At 35.9% G+C, this 22,610-nt stretch overlaps 1 protein-coding gene across 9 annotated transcripts in view; it reads right to left on the bottom strand.

The window, feature by feature from the left end:
• Positions 1-22,610, bottom strand: part of NOL4 (nucleolar protein 4) — a 428,346-nt gene that overhangs the window by 194,741 nt on the left and 210,995 nt on the right. For all 9 annotated transcript variants that reach the window (XR_005791656.1, XM_040479130.1, XM_040479123.1 and 6 more), the window contains one exon: positions 20,995-21,278. Coding sequence is in view for 8 of the 9 variants with exons in the window: in XM_040479130.1 (XP_040335064.1) it covers positions 20,995-21,278 (284 nt within the window). In the remaining variant the exon portion in view is untranslated. The remainder of the gene's footprint in view (positions 1-20,994; positions 21,279-22,610) is intronic.

Raw genomic sequence — 22,610 nt, 5'->3', positions numbered from 1 at the left:
ATTGCTCTATGTAAACATTGTATCCGCATCTTTACTGAATTCACTGAATTCACAGTTTTTTGGTGGAGCATTTAGCATTCCTACATCTAAGATCATGTCGTCTTTAAAAAAAAAAAAAAAGTTTACTTCCTCCTTTCTGATTTGGATGCCTCTTATTTCTTTTTCTTCCCTGATTGCTCCAGCTAGACTTGCAGTACTATGTTGAAGAGAAGTGGTAAAATGAGTACCCTTGTCTTGTTGTGATTTAGGGGGAAAGCTCTCAAATTTTCACTGTTGAGTATGATGTTAGCTGTATGTGTGTCATATATGCTCTTTTATTATATTCAGGTATGTTCCTTATATACCCAATTTGTTGAGCAATTTTATAATGAATGCTTTTTTTTGTCAAATGCTTTTTTGCATCTATTGAGGTTATCATGTTATTTTTATCTTTCATTCCACTGATGTGATATAACACATTTGTTGATTTGTATATATTGAACCAACCTTCCATCTCAAGGATATATCTCACTTGATTGTGGTGTATGATACTTTCAATGTGCTGTTGAATTCATTTTGCTAATATTTAGTTGAAAATATTTGCATCTATCAGGGATGTTGGCCTGTAGTTTCCTTTTCTTATAATGTTCTTATTTGGCTATGGTATCAGAGAAATGCTGTAGTATAAGTTGTAATGTTTCTTCTTTCAGATTTTGAGTCTTCTCTTTGTTTTTCTTAGAGAAGCTAAAAATTTTTCAATTTTGTTTATGTTTTCAAAAAGCCACCTCTTGGTTTCATTATTTCCTGGTCTCTATTTCATTTATTTCTACTCTGATGTTTGTTATTTCCTTTCTTCTACAAACTTTGGGCTTAATTTGGCATTTTTTCTAGTTCCTTAAAGTGTAAAGTTACGTTGTTTATTTAAGTTTTAACAAAACTATTAACAAAACTATTTTTCCACCTATTTCACAATTTTTGGAGAAAACTTGGTTTCTTATTATGAAATCCTGAATAAACTGACTTGGAAAAGAGAAAAATACTACGTCAGAAACAAGGAGACAAGCATACAGATGGTTTTATTTTGTACATCATTTTTCAAATATATCAAATTTAAAGAGCTCATGTTTTATTGATGAAACACACCTAAAATGTATGCATGTTCAGTATTTCCACACAATAAGTGATTAATACATGTTTGATTACTTGCCAATTGACTGAATGAATGATGAATGGGATATGTGTTGAAGAGGATCTGTAGAGAGAAAACTTTCACAGTTTACTACATTACACGGCACTATGCCCATCATATGGTTGGCCCTTGACAAATATTTATTTTCCTTCTCACTCTTTCCTCTCTTCCACGTTTCATTGACATTTTTCATAATGGTACACTTTTGAGTGGAATGTAAAAGAATATGGAGAGGAAAGACACAGTTTTTTTGAATTGCTTGCTAACCTGCCTTCAGAAGTCATAAGGTGGATTTTGTACAGGGGATTTTTGAGTTGAAGAGAACATGTACTCCAAATCCACCATTTTTATTGTATTTAAATTACAGAGAATTTATCCATTTGTTTTGTTTCTTAGATTCCACATATGAGTGAAATCATATGGTATTTGTCTTTCTTGGTCTGACATTTCACTTAGCATAATGCTCTCTAGGTTCATCCATGCTGTCGCCAATGAATGAATAAACACAAACAGAATCAGACCTATAAATACAAAGAACAAACTAATGGTTGTCAGAGAAAAGAGGTTAGGAAGATGGGAAAAAAATGAATGCGGGGGGAGTGAGAGATACAGGCTCCCAGTTATGGAATAAATAAGGCATGGGAATAAAAGACACAACATAGGAAACATGGTCAATACTGTGCTAGCATTGTACGGTGACAGATGGTGGCTACACTTGTCACGATCATACCATAATGTGTAGAGAAACTGAATCACTAGGTTTTACAACTTAAACTGATCTAACATTGTGTGTCAACTATACTCAAATAAAAAAAATTAATCACAGAGAATTTAAATAAGTACATATTCCCTCATCATTTTTTTTTAGAAACTGATTTAGAAAATGCTAATTTTCCTTTTATCTTATTGTGTCTTAATCGGCATAAGAGTTCTACATATTTACTATGGATATGACACACTAAGAAATATATTATAATGCAAAAAAATATCTGAGAATTGTCTAGGGCAACTCTGAGTAATGTTTACTAACTAGTGTTATCATGGACTTATCATTATAGATTAATGATTGTTGATAATTATCGTAAGTGGGGTGAGCGTGATGTAAGTATGTGAACTGAAACCAGATGTTTCAGAGTCAGATGATGATGATAATTTTAAGCTGAATAGGGTTATCTCAGGACTGGCAAAGATGCTCCTACTCTCCTAACCCATGCTCGGGACACACCTTTTAATTGATCATTTTTTCTACTGAACCTGGGCAAAATGTATCTCTGGACCAAGCAGTTACTACCAAGTATTTACAACTAAAACAAAAAGTCAAATCTATCTTTCATTATAGGATAAAGATAATTCAATTGCCATATTGGCTAGAACATCTCTCAGGCAAGAAATGTAAATTAGGTAGTAAGAAATAGTTTTGGAGACATGATCAGGCGTTTGTTATTTAATCTGACTGTCCATAAATAATACGATTCCAAAACTATAGTATGGCCCCTCAAGTCAACCTGCTCAATAGTTGGTCAATTGCTGGAAGACCAAGAAACCAGGCAAAAGTGCCTATAAAATACAGCCAGATCTTCGGTAATGACTGTAGATTAACTCAATTCCAGAATTTGTTTAAAACATAGACTATATTTAACGTTGATCTCAACACTGTGCTGGGTACTTAGGTTTCAACTACAAACAAAACATTATACATACTTGCCCTCCAGATATTGGTTTTTATACTAGTCTTTTTTTTCCTATTACTATTTCTTTATTTTCCACTAATCTCTGGAAAAAATTTTGTTGAATATGTCAGCCTGTCTTAGTCTTGATAAGAGAAAATGGGGAGAGATCTGCCACCATAATTGGATCAAAATCTGAAAGTCCCGAGAACACACTTCAGATTTGGCATGATATCCAAATTAAATCATAGAATCCCAAGGGGTTAAAATTCAAGACAGTGTGAATATTTGACAATGTGTGCTCCTTTTGGGGGGAAAGATAATATCTATATCATTCTCAGTGCCCAGAAACTCCTCCGCAGACATGATGGAATGCTAATTTCTATTTTCTCTACTCAGCAATAGTGACAATGCTGTCATAATAAAGAAGTTCTTAAAATTCAACAATGGCTTTGAGGGAGAATATGATTTGATACTGAATTTATCTCCTAATATTAAGGAACTATAAACCTGACTATAAAAAATACAGCTAAAACACAATGTAAAGAACTTAAATCAGGAAATGTAAAGTCCTCACAGAAAAAATAATAAGCTAAATTTAAAGAAAAAAATACATTTTTTGACTTTATAAATTAGGACAAGAATAGGCAGGCCAAGAATGTCAGCACAGGGGTGCCTGGGTGGCTCAGTCAGTTAAGCATCCGACTTTGGCTTAGGTCATGATCTCGCGGTTCATGGGTTGGAGCCCCATGTCCGGCTCTGTGCTTACAGCTTGGGGCCTGGAGCCTGCTTGGGATTCTGTGTCTCCCTCTCTCTGCCCCTCCCCTGCTGGCGTTCTGTCTCTTTCTCTCTCTCTCTCTCAAAAATAAGATAAAGAATTAAAAATTAAAAAAAAAGAATGTCAGCACAAAAATTATTTTAGTTCAGTTATTCCTAGTTACTATAAGATAGATGGTTCAGAAAGCTTAATTATTTTTAGCATAGCAAGGTACACTTCAATACATTTTTTTACTTGAATTCTTCCTAAATATACCTGAGAAAGTTAGTATTCCCAAGCACTACTTCTTTAGCACTGTAGATGATAACTAAATTCTCTCATATCTCACTACAATTCTTCCTATCAGATAATCCCTACTAATTGCCCTCATCTTTATTTTTTCTTTCCATACATACAATATTAGCTAAGAATAACATACACTTTGCCATCTTCCAGACAGTCTGATTCAATATACACTTGTGAGAAATTGCACTAAATGCTGACGCCTCAGAGATGGATGATATACAGTAAAACCTTGGATTACGAGTAAGTTTTTATGCAAGTGTTCCACAAGACAAGAAAACAGTTCTAATAAATCTTAATTTGATAAGCAAGTGATGTGTTGCATAACAAGTAGCAGAATGTCACATGATCACAACTGAGCCAATGGTTCTTGAAATTCGCTTTGATATACGAGCGCTTTGGATTATAAGCATGTTACCAGAATGAATTATGCTCATAAACCAAGGTTTTATTGTACATTTCCTTTCTGGTTCAACATAGGAGAAAAATATACAACCTATATTCAGAATCTAATGTAATTTGTATAGAACTATATACCAGTTCTAAGAGACAGAAGAAGCTAGTTACAGTCATTATTATCAGGGAAGATTTCACATACCTGAACCAGTCATAGGTAATAGATGTACACCAGGTCAAAGAAGTATGTGTGTGTGTGTGTGTGTGTGTGTGTGTGTGTGTGTGCGCGCGCGCGCATGTGTGCAGGGTTGGGGGGGGCAATTGGGGAGCTGAAATTGGGTAGAATGAGGAAAGCAGACACAGTGAATATTCTGAGTGAAGGAAGTTCATGTTCCAACACAGTATTAAAATGGCTGGAACTCAGGTTTCATCAGAGGGAGTATTAAGCACTAATGCTGAAATTTAAACATACTTCTTAGGCACTGGAGTAGGAGGAACCAAGAGTGTTATGGGAGCGTGAACTAGGAAAGGCAAATATCCCAAAAATGGATGTCAAACAGCTTTGTGGGGACAGCAACATCTACACAGAGACCTACTTTAGTGATGTGCACTACCATCCACCCAGGTCCTCATGATAGAAACCAGGTCACCAAAATCACTTCCTTAGATTATTTCAAAGGTAGTGGAGATTATCTTGATTCTACCTTGGTTCATCCAGGTTCAGACTCAACAGACTAACATATCCTAAAAATGAAGATCTTAGCCCAATTAATGACTTCTATAGTGACACTGTCCAAATTAATAAACGTAATTTGCAAAAGATTTTGAAATATGGCTCTGTTTACTTTTTCAGACTTATCTCTACCACTATGTCCCCCTACAGTCCAAAATCCTGTCATACTGAAGTTCTTTTAGCTCCTCAAACCTGCCATGCTCTGTCTTCCTCTAAGTCTCTGCCTGGAACCAGTCCTTCAGCACAGAATACAAGGCTTCTCTTTTGTCTAGCTCCTACTTATTCTTCAGTTTCTTACTTAGATGTTTATTTCTTCCACAAAGGAGGTCCTGACTCCCCAAATCCCAATCAATGTCTCTCCTAGTGCTCCTACCTCAGCATGTCCTCTTACCCTGCCTCCAACTTCTCTCTGATGAACAACCTGACCCAACCAGCCTCTGAGAAACAGGGACCACCTCTGTCTTTTTCACCCTTGCATTTATAACTGTCAACATAATACTTGGCTGACAGGAGGGGATCAATAAATGGTAAATGATGTATAAAATGGAAAACAGATTTAAAAAATGTAAAATTAAATATAAGCTCCAATATAAGTGTTAAATAAGAACTACCAGTACAAGTAGTAAATAGTAAATCAATCCCCATTTACTTTCTCACTCATTAAAAGTTACTACATGACATGGGAACACGGTTCCTTAATGAAAGTTTCATTAAGAAGCAACTGTCACTTTATTAAAATTAATGTTTGAAATGATCATGCTTTGTATTTCAGGTCAAAACCCGGAATCAGTCCTTCCTAATGTAGACAGACATTCTTTAATTATATTTATCAAACCTATGTGAAATACTATGGGAGTAAACATTATCCCTATTCTCCACAAAGGGGAGTTCCACGAAAACTCGGTCATACTCATTCTCTGTGTCCCTGCATAATAATATTTTTTTCAGGAGGTGCAGAAAGAAGTTTAACTTACATTTTTCTTTTGGCATTTTTGAAGTCTACCCATTTGTGAACTTCTTTACAAACAAATGTTAAAGTATATGATTATCTTTTGGTCTTTATTGATGTCTTCCAGTGTTGTGAAACTTTCATGCCCAGCACATATCTTTATTATTGCATGTGTTCTACTACAGGCAATTATCTATGTATACAACTGCCTCACTCAATGGGCTGGATTTCTTTTAGAGCAGAACGCATTTTATTCATTTCTGCATCCTCAGAGCTCAGAATGATGCCTGGCAAACAGCAGATCCTCAGCACGTGCTCGTTCAACAGATAGAATCAAGATTACTTATCAACTTTGCAAATCTAGTACTTCGATCATATTAAACACCTTAGTGAATTAGAAGAGCATACTATTTGGTCTTCTAAAATGCAAATGGAATCACATCTTGTCCCTGCTGAAAAATCCTCTTCTTGTTCCCTTTCCCTGTAATATAAAGTTCAAACCCTTCAGAGATCCTTCATGATCTGGCTCCTGTCTAATCTCTTTCCTGCCTCTCCTCTGGTCCGAAGCTCAGCCCAACCACCTATCATCTCAGGTGTACTATACATTCTTCCTATTTAGCACCACTGGCTGCTTATCATTTCCTTAACTTCCTGCATTGTTTCATTCACTTACATTCCTATTACGAATAATGACAGATCCTTTTCATTTTGTCCTGAGCCCAAATAAAATATTTTGTAATCTTTTTTTTTTTTTTTCCCACTTGATTCTCATTGCATTTGCCAAATGCCTAGCACTTAACTCAGGGCTTGGCACATAGTAAATAGCAAATACTTGTTGATGACTAAACAAAGGATCGTTAGCAATAAAGATGACTCCCTCACTTTATGAGTTAGTAAATTGAGTTAAATTTGAGTTAATTTCTTTGAACCCACCCAATTTAGTCAGTTGCAGAGATCTGAACCATCTTTCTTCCCTTTTCTGGTTGGAAACTATTTTTCTTTTAAGATCCAGGTAAGGCGAGATTTTTTTCAGAAAAAAAAAATCTTTTCTGTTCCCCCCAAACTTTCATTCCCGCCACTCATCTCAATAAAGTGAGTCATTCTCTTATACATGTGGCTTGTTTATAATACTAAATGACTGCACGTGGTGGACTGTCACACTGTAATGTGTTTAATGTCTGCCTCTTTTTCTTGATGCTCCTGGAGCACCAACCTCTTTACATTTCTTTATTCCTGGTGTTCAGTATGTAATTGGTACCCAAAATTATTTCCTAAATTCAGATGAAAAGTCAGTGTTAAGATACTGTGTTAAAATATCAATTTAAACTTATATTTAATTTCCATAATACTATTACTGTAACCACCTTGAATTTTTTTAAAAAAGCACACAAAGCCAATGAACTGTTTTACTATACATGTCTTTTTCTGAGGAAATCATGTATTGAATCATCCCTCAATTCCTTGAAATGTGCTTTTGTTCTCACCACTCAAGTGAAACTGCCTTCTGGATCGTCTCCAGGGACATCCAAGTCAAAGGTTTCTTTCATTTTTCCTTCTCCTCTATACCCAAAATGATCCATCACCACCCTTTCTTGTACTCTGGGACTGGATGAGCCAGGTTCTCTGTTTTCTGCCTCTCTGTCAGTTTCACATCCATCCATCCTCACTGCTTTCTCTTCTTTCAGCCAGTAGAGAAAGGCTTGGGTCTGCTGGCTGGCCACTTCCTGCCTGGCTTCCTGTTTACACAGCAGGTGGCCCCTGCTTCTTTCTTCCTTAGTCTTTCTCCTCTCTGTTGGCTTCACATTTCCACCTGTCATCCACTCATGCCTAACTGACCCTCTAGCACCTGAAACTCTGTAAACTCAAAAAAACTGGCACTGCTCGTACCTCTCCCTTGGAAAAGTTCTCTGGACCTCCGGTCTCTCATATCCTCAAACTATTCCATGAAGTGCTGAAACATCCATCCATCCTCCTGCCCAAGATCATGGTCGCTGCATCACTCTCATGCTTATAACTTTCCATGGTTCTCCATGCTCAAGGACATAAATCAAGTAGTGTATCAGGACTGGCCCTGGAAAATATCCCCCCCCCCCAATATGCTTTCATGCATCCTTAGTCCATCCAAACCCATGGCTATTTGCTTCTAGGTCATTTTGGTGAACGTCTTACATTTGTGACTTGACTCTTCCCTTTGCACCTCCTCAAACTTCTCTCATCATGACTATCCTTATTCTTTGGGTTCACGCAAACTCTTTCCTCTATGAAACCATCTTTAATTGCCTACTTTGTGTTTTCGCCAACAGTTTTGTACATAATGATTGACATTCATCTATTTTTACCTTTTGTTTTTGTTTATGTGGTAGCTCTTTCAGAAGCAAGTCTATAGCACCCACAGTCACTGGCAGGAACCCTGCTTATACAGGAACTGAGGAACAGTTGATGACTGGGACAACTCTGACCCAGAGGTGATTTCCTCAAATAATACTAGTTTTGTTGAGCTTTTCAGTGTTACAGAGGCATCTCTGATGAGAAGGCTAACACTAGGAATAATATCTCACTTCATAAAAACGTAGACATAAGTATCACTGGTTAATTTTGGTCTTTAAAAATTTGCTTTTGGGGCACCTGGGTGGCTCAGTCGGTTGGACGTCCGACTTGGACTCAGGTCATGATCTCACAGTCTGTGAGTTCGAGCCCCACGTCGGGCTCTGTGCTGACAGCTCAGAGCCTGGAGCCTGCTTTGGATTCTGTGTCTCCCGCTCTCTCTGCCCCTCCCCCACTCCTGCTTTGTCTCCCTCTGTCTCAGAAATAAACATTAATTTTTTAATTTTGCTTCAAACTGGTTAAAGGATAAATAGGGGGAGCACAGAGGATTTTTAAAGGTAGTGAAAGCTCTCTTTGTGACACCACAGTGATGTACACATGTCACTATACATTTGTCCAAAACCATATAATGTACAATACCAAGAGTGCGCCCTAAGGTAAACTATGGACTCTGGGTGATTATGATGGTATCGATATAGAATCATCAATTTTAATAAATGTACTACTCTGGTAGGGAATGTTACTGGGGAAGCGTATGCATGTGTGGGAGTAAGGCACATACGGGGAGTTTCTGTACCTTCCTCTGAATTTTTCTGTGGACCTAAAACTACTCTAAGAAAATTAAGTCTTCAAAATATTGCCTGAAACACCAAAGCAAAACCAATTTAAAAACAATCAATTGTCTTTATATTTAGTGCGCACACGTGAGAATCACAAGACCTCATAAACCGCCAAGTATCTCCTTTACCTGTCTGCAATGATGCTATCCTCATTAATTACCATATTGGAAATCCAATCCATTTAAGTCGCTGGTTTTTTGTTAATTGAAATATATTTGACATACAACGTTGTGTAAATTTAAGGTGTATACGTGTTAATTTGATACATTCATATATAGCAATATGATTGCCATTATAACAACAATTAGCACCTCTATCCTACTGCATAATTATCATTACTTTTCAGTGATGGTAATAATTAAGATCAAGTCTCTCAGCAAGTTTGATTATTATGATTGTATTGTCTATATTCACTATACTGTACATTAGATCTCTAAGACTTATTTACTACTTGTTGCAAATTTGTACCCTGAAACAACATCTGTCCCATTGTCCATCCCCCACTGCTGGTAAACACCATCTTATTTTCTGTTTTTACAAGTTTGGAATTCTAAATTTTTTTTAGATCCCACATGTAAGAGATATATCATAGTATTTGTCTGACTTATCTCACTTAGCATAATGTCCTCAAGTTCCATCCATATTGCAAACAGCAAAATGTCCTTTCTCATGGGTGAATAATATATATATATATATATATATATATATATATATATATATATATATATGTATATATATATAGTGTATATATATATATATATATGGTCATATCCTATTTATCCATTCATCCTATATATTTATATATTTATATTCATCTGTATATATCACATCCTATTTTTCTATTTATCAATTGATATGCACTTAGGTTGTGAATAATGCTGTAATAAACTTGGGAGCATATCTTTGTGACACCCTGTTTTCATTTCTTGTAGATACATACCTAGAAGTGGAATTCCTGATTAATACTGATCCTGATTAATTCCTGATTAATTCCTGATTAATACTGGAATTCCTGATCTATTTTTAATTTTTTTTAAAAACTCTCATATTATTTTCTATAGTGGCTGAACCAATTTACATTCCCACCAACATTGCACAAGGATTCCTTTTTCTCCACACTCTCTCCAATACTTATAATCTTTTGTCTTCTTGATGATAGGCATTCTAACAGGTGTGTGATAATATCTCAATGTGGTTTTGATTTCCATTTTCCCAATGATAAGTGATGTTGAGCATCTTTCATGTACTTGTTGGCCATTTGGATGACTTCTTTGGAAATATACCTATTTAGTTACTCTGCCCCTTTTAAATCTGATGTTTTTTGTTACTGAGTTGTTATGCACTCTTCATATATTTTGGATATTAACCTTTTACCAATATAAGGTTTGAAAATTTTTTCTGCCGTTCTCTAGGTTGCCTTTTCATTTTGGTTGTCTCCTTTGTGGTCCAGAAGTTTTAAAATTTGACACAACCCCATTTGTTGATTTTTGCTTTTGTTGTTTGTTTTTAGTATTATATTCAATTAAGTCACTATTTATGGTGAAATATTTAAATGAGAATCTAAAGCCAAGAGAAATAAGATTATATACCTATTACCTGGGATAGTATTCATATTCCAAATTAAGTTAAGAGTCAGCTACATAGTGGGAAGTTGGGGGAAGTCAGGTGGCAATGAAGAAAGTGCTGGTATAAGAAAATGGGTGAGATGAGATCAATATGATGTATTCCCACATCATTGCATATTTTTGTTCAACAAACATTTTGTAAGGAGTAAGGTAAGCTTTATGCATGTAAATCACTTTAGGGTGTGGCCATAAAATCCACCACTTGTACAATTTACCATCAAGCCACCTTGTCCTTATTCCTCATGGATCTTTTTCCCTAGGATTTCAGGAAAAAAAAAAAAAAAAAGATGTTCCCTGACCGCTCCCCCCCGCCCCCCAGCTGAGGGAATCAAGATAGATGCTATAAAGGAAGTGACATTTGAGTTGGACAGATTCCAACAGGGTCAGGAAGATTTTAACAAGCAGAAATTGCAAGGAATCTAGGATCTATTTCTATGAGTACCTGTTATATATTCACAGAAACAGGTCCTAGAATAAATGCCTATAAAACACCTCTGGGAATGTATTATATATTCCAGACTCCTGGAAAAGAGGTGTAACTAAAAGGAAATAAGGAAGGAAGAAGGGATAAAGAGAGGAATAAAAAGACAGTAGTATTTACTAGATGAAACAAAGTAATAGGCTTCTCCAAATTGCCAGTCTCAGTAAGTACTTGGTAGGCTATTAAAAATGGACATTCAACTTCCCAAATAAATATTATGAGTTGAAAACATTTTTGCAAGACTCAGCTAAGCCCCAAACTTGAGGCAATAACAACCACTACAGCAATTCCATTTATTATCTACTTATATAAAAATGCATACAGTCTTATTTGATTGCCCCAATTGCCTATAGGTTAAGTATTATTATCCCACTGTAACTAATGAAGTAGTCAGGCTTATAAGGTAAAGACTTGCTCCAAGTCACAGAGTTGATCAGAGTGGCTTCTGATCAAGGAGTAATTATGAGCCATAAAATAGCAGCTGGGGGTCTCAGCATCAAGTTAAATTTGCTGTTGCTCATTTTCAGGCCTTTCCCCATGATCTCAACTTAAATTGCATGGCTGAAATGTGGGCCAAACTTTGGGGGGTTTAAGTCCAAATTCTAGAAATTCTTAGTGTAATCATAATCATAATATCATTGGGTCTTAGTTCTCCCATCTGTAAAAATGGGAATAATAACAGAGCTACGTCCATTGGGTTATATGAGGGCTACATGAGTAAGTTTTAGAATAGTGCCTGATACATGGTAGGAACTCAGTAAGGTTACTTTTCATTATTATTCCTTGGGACGAAAGTTTATGACTTTTTATTACTTAATCCTTTTCTTTAAACTCTCCTCCATCTTATCCTTTTGACTCCAAATAAACCCAAGATCTCCATTTCACAATTTTTTTTTTAATTTTTTTCTTTCAACGTTTTTTATTTATTTTGGGACAGAGAGAGACAGAGCATGAACGGGGGAGGGGCAGAGAGAGAGGGAGACACAGAATCGGAAACAGGCTCCAGGCTCTGAGCCATCAGCCCAGAGCCCGACGCGGGGCTCGAACTCACGGACCGCGAGATCGTGACCTGGCTGAAGTCGGACGCTCAACCGACTGTGCCACCCAGGCGCCCCTCACAATATTTTTTTTAAATCATACTAATAACAAGATTACAGATAACTGCTTTCAGGAATATACTTTAATATTCATCACATATTTAATATTAACAAAAACAATGTAAATTTATTATATTGAGGCAAATTAGAATGTATTACTCTTAGTCTCTGGTACTGATTTTCTTCTTTTCTTCTTCCACCAAATTTGGGTCAATATCAGTGTCTCAATGAGTCTCGGTAATACCAACTATTCTGAGACACGTATGAATTACTTATGGGTATATTAACTATAGTTCTCTCAGAGTTCCTCTACCATTCTCAAAATACCCATGGACCTAATGATATTTTTAACCTTTGTATCTTATTCCAAATGACAGAATACAAATATAAAACAAACACACATACAAAACAAAACAAAAAAACCTACCCCCAACCAAAAAAACATTGAACACAAAAGCATACAAGAAACAATTCCTATTTCTTTTTGAGCTATTGATTAATCGTTAAATAAAGACAAAGACAATAGTTGGTCAGTTTTCATTGTTTTGTATTTTGGCCAAAAATGTCGCATATTACTCTAACCAGATTACTTATCAATACATAGCATTGATGGCTGAAGGATCAGTTGAGATTTTGTATTGAACCAAATGAACTCATACGTTTAAAAAGGAACCTAAAATGTATATTTTGCTGCATATGGGGAATTAAAATCAACCACATTTCAGGGTATAAATTTTAGAAGCCCCTTGTCTTCTTCATTCTGTTAACATAACAAATGTGAAATGAGCAAACATAGACTGGATCATGCATAGATATTCACATATGTTGACTTTACCCTTTCTCTTCCTTAATAACATATCAAGAATATAAGCATATTCACTGGTAACCATGACAGCATAATGATTCAGAAGGACACTGATTTGCGTGTTAGGAGTCACTTGAATGAGTTTCAATTGCTTCATCTATAAAATGAAGCAGTTTGAAAAATTTTATTATTCTACAGAGAGTTAATTTAACAGTTCCTGAATAAGGCACATATTTTTAATATATGTATATGTTTTACATATATTTTACATGGTATACATAATATACTATATTTTATATAGTACAAAAGCACTATACACATTTAAATTCAGGTTGAAAATATGATAGACACTACAAAAAATCATATGATATTATATTCTTCTTGTATATCTTTTGAGTTAAAAAAAGATCCACTAAGGACAGAAGGAAAAAATGTGTCCAATAATGAGAAGAAATGAAGCCCATGTAACTCATGTAAAATATGAAACACATACATACTCTCTCTATGTATCTATACATTAATACACACACACACACACACACACACACACACACACACACATATATGTCTCTAGGTAAAATATATATGTCTCTAGGTAAAATACATGAAGACGTCATTTTAAATTGGCAGTAAAAAAAAGTAAGTCTAAAATTTACCTTAGGGCTTTTAAGGACCCACTACTATCCATTTATTTACATTTGTGCATGAAAGCAACAAATGGCTACATGCTTAGTTTTCCAATAGAGGCACCTAGTATATTATTTTTATTTTGTAAAATAATCCATATAGAAGAGCAAAACAAATATCTGTATAATAAATGCCACTATAAATATGTGCCACTTACCAGGGAATTATCCACTAATTGTTTTAAATATCTGCCTTTCTGGATAGCTTGCTTAACATAGTCACTATATGGTCCATAGAGTAACTAGTCCTACAAACATCAACCAGTGTGTGGGTATAGTGAAAAGCACAAGGCTGCAAAGTCAGAAGACCTGGGTTCAATAGCAGGCTCTATCACTTAACTAACTGCATAATTTATATTAAATATCTTAGCATCCATTGGATTTTATGCCCTTATGTTTAAGTAAGGCTGATAATTATACTTTCTCTCCTTACCACACGGAGTTAGTCTGAGTTATGAACATGAAACATTACACAAGTGTTCATCAATGTTAGAGTTGGCGTGACATCCAAATATGAGAACTGATATATCGGTTATTTTCTGGCTCTTCGTTTCTTTCATGCCCTCTATCACTTGCCTAATCAAACTCCCAATTCCACCCATTTAACATTCTAAATATCTCTTAAGTCTTTGCTCTCTTTCCCATCCCTACCATCACCTCACTATGGCAGTACCTCATCCTGTTAGCAGCTTCTTCCCTTTCCATGCCACTTCAAGTCATCTTGTAACAAAGATGCCACAATGATCTACCCCAAAACACAATCTGACCATGATATTTTCCTAGCCTACATCTAGGAAGTTCCCTGTCGACTACAGAGTGAAGTTCAAACTTTAACAGTGTATCTATAGCCTACTCTCATCTGATGCCCTGAACTACCTCTTCGGACTTCTCTCTCACCACTTCAGTCCTCAACATTTCTAGGTCTTAATTTAATTTAATGGCGTGTTCTTTGAGAATTTCCTACTCCCTTTTCAACAAGTAGCTATCTCCTATGTAACCATTAAAAATTAACTGGGGAAACTTTCCAAGACATAGTTAGTAAGCCTAGAAGGCACATCTACATATCAATTAATTTCCGTATTATAACACACTTATTTACTTCTGTGTCTACCTTTCTGGTGAGTTCTTAATGACAGAGACCTTTTGTGGGTTTTTTTTTGTTTTGTTTTGTTTTAGCACCCAGGACGGTTCCTAGCATATATGAGGAACATTTGTTGAATACATACTGCTGTTTCTACTCTGAGGAAGGTCTGTGCCCAAATCTTTATACAACAACCAAGACGCTAGATATTGAAAATCATCAAATTAAAGCAACAACGAGCTGGAATACCTACACAACAAAGACTAAGATAATACTGTTCCAAAAGTAAATCCATGGCTCTTATGCTTTAAAAGGCAATCTCATTACACCTCAATATTACAAAGAGATATTTCAAAAAATGTGCTACTTCCATTCATCATGCCTAAATAAAATTGCATAGCAATTATTAATGGTAATTATGATAAATATTTTATAAACTTTAATTTGAATGGTAATATCCATTTTGGTAACAACTTAAAGATTCATTGAAAAAATGTCACATGGACCATTTTGGGGAAAAAATATTATTTTAATAAAGTGAAGATTGAAGGGTCTTGGGAACTGAGCCCAAAACCAAACCTAATATGCAGTAACCACAGTGATACATTAACCTTCAAATAATAATCACCCTCCTACCACAGTTACTACTTGAAATATTATTCTTTGGGGAGGTTGATTCAGAATATTTTACCATATTAAGTATAATTCAGCTAGGTCACAAATACTAAAAGAAAAAAGAGAAAAAAACAAAACAAAAGTCAATGATAGTGTTTTTAAGTTACATATTTCTCTCCATTAGAGTTCAAGTTTTGTTTTTATTCTCACTTAATAATTTTAAACATATTTATATCCAAATTTGTGTCTTCTTAGCCTGTCTTTCCCTATCTAAATTGTTCCTTGACACTTCCTCATGAGTCTCATTTTCCAAGGCTTTAATCAACATTTCTACTTCCTTTTGAGTTCTAATGTTACTTGTTGTCCTCTAAACATATGGGCATCTGCAAGCAGAAAATATATATCACCTAAAAGTTTTCAATGCAATGTATTTATTCTTTAGATTGGTTAATAAGATTTGTTAGTCTAGTGACTGAATTTGCATAATAATAAGCAATCAGTAAATGGCATAGTCCAGCTCGGCTATTCTTTTTAAGCATTTCTATTCAGTGTTCAGGTTTTTAAATGCTTTGTAATTATTTTTGTTTGGTATTATTCACAATAAAACTGTAAAATAGGTCAATATCAAACTCACAGTAATCTACGCTTCTCAAAGATGCTATATAATTAAACTTTAATATTCCTTCAAGGCAGAACAGAGGCTAGATTGAAAAATACTGGAAAAAAAATTGGTACTGTCACTTTATAAATTTGTACAAAAGTACTGGAACATCTCTAAGGACTACAAATAGTAGCACTAACTGAACATATGAGTGATAAACCTTTAGGATGAAGTTCACCAGATAGCCTCAGGTAGAGCAAGTATTGATCCAAAGCCAGGAACCCAGGGCACTCTGCATACAAATTTGCATTGCAAGAAGAATTCCTAAAACAAAATTCCAGGCACAGTCTCCTTTACAATTAAAATGATTTAGTTTTCCTATCCAGCCTCTAAAAATGTCTCCAATCCACTTCCCTACTAATTCGGCTTCTTCTTGTGCCATGTGTTCTGACTTCAACTCTTAGCATTAACTTTCCAAGTATCATCTGGGTTTAGACCTATATCACTTCACCTAACCGTTACTCCATTTTAGCTGCATATAAATTTTGAAATTGCCCCACACGTTGGCTTCTAAAATATCTCCTTATCTGGTTGCCTTCATTTTCTCCTTTGGTTTTATGTTCATCCACAAGCTCCTTTTATGCCACTTGTTTGTGATGTGCTATTCTCCAGGTTGATATGTTTTGATCCTCTCCTCTCCTCGCTCTATGCTCTTCTGAGGTGATCCGGTCAACCACAACAGCTTTAAGCTGCACTTCTGCTCTAAAACCTTTCATGTGTTTCTTTCTCCAATCTGGACATTTCTTCTGAGCTGACACATATATCCCTGATGCCTATTAAATATATCCAGTGGATACTGCCTAGGCATGGTAAACCTTATTTATCAAAAAACTTTTCTTCAAATGTTTCTCTTTCTGCATCTTGGTAAATGGAATCACCATCTACCTAGGCAACCAAGCCAATAAGCCTGGAGTCATTCTAGAATTTTCTCTGCTCCACTTCCCACATTCGATAAAACTTCATTTCTTCAAAATATTTGAGAAGCTACTATGTACCAGATATTAAGCCAGGTGCTGGACACATCTCAGTAAATAATGTAGATATCATTCTTTTCTTCAATTTCTTTTTAACATTTATTCATTTTTGAGAGAGAGAGAGAGAGAGAGACAGAGTGTGAGTGGGGGAGGGGCAGAGAAAGTGAGAGGGAGAGACAGAATCCGAAGCAGGCTCCGGGCTCTGAGCTGTCAGCACAGAGCCCAACATGGGGCTCAAACCCACTGACCGTGAGATCATGACCCGAGCTGAAGTCAGCTGGTTAACCGACTGAGCCACTTAGGCACCCATGGTAGGTATCATTCTTATGGTCATAGAATTTATATCCTACTGGGATGTATAAAGAGGCTATTCATACTGTAGTCTATGTGAAAGACATTCCCAGGAGTTTGGCAATATACAACCTATGGAGCCCTAATATATATATATATATATATATATATATATATATATATATTCCTATATTCCTATATATATTCATATATATATATATTCCTACATCACTTTCTTCCTGGAATGCCACAATAGCTTATAACCAGTTTTCTGTCTTTTTTATACTTTCTAGTCCCTATCCTGTTTACCCTGTTTATGTAGACAAGATAATCTTTCTAAAATTCCAAGCTGACCACAACTTTATCATGCTAAGCTTACCTATGGGATACAGTCCAAAGTCCTTGAACTAGCCTATAAAGCCCTTATTGATGGAGCCACTCTATACTCCATTTCTCCACACATATTCTCTACTGTGGCCATGCTAAGCTCCTTGCAAATCTCCATGACAAGTATGCTGTCCTGTGGTTCTATGCCTCCAAACATGTTCTACTATAAATAATCCTCCCCGTCTAAATAGCTTCTACTTACACTTTGCATTCATCCCTAGCATCAACCTCTCTCCAAAGTCTTCCTTAAGAACATTATAGTCTCATGGGTGCACTACTTTTCATCTCTCACTTCACCCTGCCATATGCCCATAATATTACTTATGGAATCTGATTATAATCAAAGGTTTGCCTCTCTTTCCTGATAGACTTTAAGCTTTTGAGGGGCTAGGACCCTAGTTCGCTCACTTCCATGTTTTTGCTTCCTACAACAGTGCCTTGCATGTAGGAGTCCCTCAGTAAATATTCAGTGAATAAATTTATTGGTGGCAAATAGTCTATCTTGAATAATGATACTGTGATCTTCTTCAAGTACGATGTTATTAAGTCCTACCTAGCTCCAAATAGGCAATGGTTCCCTAACCTGTGAGACCAACTCATCTTTCCTGTGCATTCCAGGGCCTTCACAATGTCCAAAAGGAGATCCCTTCTGAAAAAAATGGTAATCTTACATTTCCTTCAAAGTTCAAGATTTACTTTCTCTAGGAAGCCCTCTTTATTACTTCAATAGAAATAGTAGTTTCTTACTTTGAATTCCCAATGTTCTAACACAGAAATAGATACTTGCCCATAGTTTTACTAAGAAACTTTTCTCTGTATATGCACCCTTTTGTACCAAAACTATTTATCAAAGGTTTTATGAATAAAGAGTCCTCTCTTTGAGTTGTCTCTGCTACCTACTCCATTAATGCAAGTATGACAGGTATTTAATATATCGTTCAATCTTTGAAGAAGCGAATAAAGAGTCCCTCTGGATTCTGCTCTCAAAGTGCTCCAAAACTGTTCACACAAATCCAATTATTTTCTGTATATATCTTATTTGATATATCAGCATTGCCCAACAGAGCTGACAACTCTTTCTTGAAAGGTATACTACCCTTAGCTTCCATTCACTATACCCCTCTGATTGTTTTTCTGCCTCTCTGGCTACTCCTCAGTCGGCCCTTGGAACTGTTATTCCTTTACCAAACCATTAAACTTTAGGTTCCTTAGGGAGGTCTCCTCCCCAGGCCCACTTCTCATCTTACTCCTCACATACAACCCAAACAATCTGTGCTTTTCGCAACTTCATTTTTTTTTTTTAACGTTTATTATTTTTGGGACAGAGAGAGACAGAGCATGAACGGGGGAGGGGCAGAGAGACAGGGAGACACAGAATCGGAAACAGGCTCCAGGCTCTGAGCCATCAGCCCAGAGCCTGACGCGGGGCTCGAATTCACGGAGTGCGAGATCGTGACCTGGCTGAAGTCGGACGCTTAACCGACTGCGCCACCCAGGCGCCCCATTCGCAACTTCATTTTAATAGAGTAGAAAAGTAACTTCACTGTCTAAAATGTGCAACAATGTGTTTCCAATGAGCATAGTTCCTATCATTATAATGGATAAGGGGTTAAGGAACAGAAGAGCAAACCACTGAGTCATTTTAGGAAAATATTCAACAGATACATAGCATAAAAAGGACATTCATAATCATTTAAGTTTTATGAAGACTGGACGGATGTTGCAGATGGCCTGAGAATTTAAAGGCTATTTTGTTCTGTAAAATGTAACTTTGATTCAGATCATGCTAGTGAATATAAAATCATTTGTGTTTGAGTGATTTGGCTTTAAACCATAGGGGAGAATATTTGCACATTTACCCCAGCAAAAGTTGCAGCAGCCTCCCTCAGGCAGAAGTGTTTAAGTGTCTGATGATGTATAGTGACTTGCTTAAAAGAGGATGAAACAACATACCCTCAGGCAAGCAAGAGGATCTGAATGGAGCCAATTTAGGAAGTACAGTGCCTCAGCAAATTCACAAATTAATCCAAATTAAGACATTTTGCTATGTCAAAAGATCAGTTCTTCAACTCTAATTTATAAGAGGGTAGGGGAGGAAGGAGTCAAAATGTACATTCCATAAAAATCCTCATGTGGTCAAAAGTATACCTTGAAAAATTATAGAGCGAAAGTCACCAGCATGCATTATTTCAAACCGGTGGAAATGTAAACTTTATTTTTTTTACTAAATCAATCAGGACAAACTGATGGTTACAGAGGGGAAGGTGGGGGTGAAGATGGGTGAAAGAGGTGATGGGGATTAAGGAGGGCACTTGTGATGAGCACCAGGTGATGTATGGAAGTGTTGAATGACTATATTGTACTCTCGAAATATTACACTGTATATTAACTGGAATTTAAATAAAAACAAAAAAAGAATGGGCAGTATTTCTGAAAACGGGTGTGAAGATAAAGAGATAAAAACAGAAGGACCAAGAAATAAAAATAAAATAATAAATCAATTGGGAATGGGGAGGATTATAATTTATTTTGCTATAAGGCATCTAGAAATTTAGATATGTCTGAAACATGTTTGTGTCTTTTGTATAATACAGCGTGTGATAGATTATGTGTTGCAGTAGTTATTTAATCTGCATATTTCATCTAGAACACTGACACTTACGTTTCTCCCAGGTATGGGGAGTAAATTACTGACTGAAGTCCCTGGGTCTCTAAAGCAAACTTGAGAGTCTAATTGAAACTTTTATTACTGTGTCTACCTATCCATTCTAGTAGAAACTAGATAGTGATCTTTTTAAGGTCTGTAATTGTGTTCTCAGGGCTATATTTTCAGGTATGAGCTCCACAAACTCCCAGAGACAGATCCATAAGAAGATTATATGAAGGAGAAATGTTAAATCAAGTGATTTCATCATGTATGAAAACACCAACAGCTTTGCTCAAAACACTATTCATTCTGGTCACTGTTATTCGGGAAAATTATTGCTCATGTGGACACATGATATCTATGCTTCTAAATGTCTTGGCAGCGTATTATTAGGATTTGTTTAAAATATTTTTAGCGAAAATAATCTTCATCTCTTGTGTAAATATGTGTTTCTTTCTGACCTTCATGACAAACTCAAAATCTCTGAAAATCGTAACATGACCTTACCTTGCTTCCATTTTCTCTCGTCTCTTGTTCCATCTTGAGGTCAGAAATCAGAAGATTCTTATATTTGTTTTTTCCATTACTGCTATGATCATCTATTCTGTATTCCGAAGTCAGCTGAGCGGAGAGGGGGCTGTCACTCAGGTTCAGTGGCTGCTCGTCCTGCTCCAGCCCAGTTTTGCCATCGCCATTGGAGTCACCCATATCCCTGCTGTGTGTTCCCCCTGAAGCAATTGAACTGTGCCCCAGAGTTTCATTGCCATTAAAGCTCTCTGCAGCAGAATCATCTGTTGAAAAGAATATTTTGATTTTAATTAACATGCCATTCGGTTTCTACTTCAACTCACATTTACTGAGCTCCTATTACATGCTTGCCATGGTGCTAAATTTTACATAGCCCGTGTAGTTTCATCCTTAGCAATAACTTGTGAAGCAGCCATTGTTACTTGTAATCTAGTAGGCACATTTAGGCACAAGAAGAAATGAAGTAAGAAAAAGATAAAGTAAGGAAAACAGTTTGATCTCAAATGCAATCTCAAAGAAAAGTAAATTTAAACAAAGAAAACTTGTTCATTGTTTTGCAGAAACTTTTTTGTTTTTCAAGCGACAATGTCCAGATTTGGGGAAGATTCTCTGATAAAAGCACTGTCTATATGCTAGCAGGGTATATGTTGGTCCAAGCTTTATGAGTGTTTAACACACATCAAACACATTAAAAGAACTCGTCACCTTTGCTCCAGTCATTACACTTCTGGGACTTTTAAACCTAAAGAGAGCAATCATTGTGTGCATTGCTGTGCAGGTAAAAAAGGTCTTTACAAAAGTGTTTCTTACAATAGCAAACATTTAGAAGAGACAGAAATTACCAAAAATAAAAAATTGGCTTAATATATGTTGAAATGATTAGAATATGGGAAATGTGGAATATGGGAGGGAGAATAGTGAAAAATATAGTCTCAAATGTTAACATTAATTTCTTCTTAACTGTATGGCACTGGATATTTTAATACTCTCTAATATTTACAACATACATATGATTTAAAGTTTATGAAAGAAACTGAAGAAAACACAAAGAAATGGAAAACATTCTAAGTTCGTGGATTAGAAGAACAAATATTGTTAAAATATCTATACTACCCAAAGCAATCTACACACTCAATGCAATCCCTATCAAAATAACACCAGCATTCTTCACAAAGCTAGAACGAACAATTCTAAAATTTCTGTGGGATCAGAAAAGACCCCGAACAGCTAAAGTAATGTTGAAAAACAAAGCTGGAAGCATCACAAATCCGGACTCCAACTGTATTACAAACCTGTAATCATCAGGAAAGTATGGTATTGACACAAAAACAGACACAGACATCAATGGAACAGAATAGAGAACCCAGAAATGGACCCACAAATGTATGGCCAACTAATCTTCAATAAAGTGGAAAAGAATATCCAATGGAAAAAAGACAGTCTCATCAGCAAATGGTGCTGGGGAAACTGGACAGCGACGTGCAGAAGAATGAACCTGGACTACTTTCTTATACGATACACAAAAATAAATTCAAAATGGATGAAAGACTTAAATTTTAGATAGGAAACCATCAAAATCCTAGAGGAGAAAACAG

The sequence above is a fragment of the Herpailurus yagouaroundi genome, unplaced genomic scaffold, assembly GCF_014898765.1.
Source record: "Herpailurus yagouaroundi ecotype Mexico unplaced genomic scaffold, PumYag 142, whole genome shotgun sequence".
In the NCBI taxonomy this organism is placed as follows: Eukaryota; Metazoa; Chordata; class Mammalia; order Carnivora; family Felidae; genus Herpailurus; species Herpailurus yagouaroundi.
The sequence above is the reverse complement of the archived record's forward strand: the minus strand, read 5'-3'. Positions and strand labels throughout refer to the sequence as shown.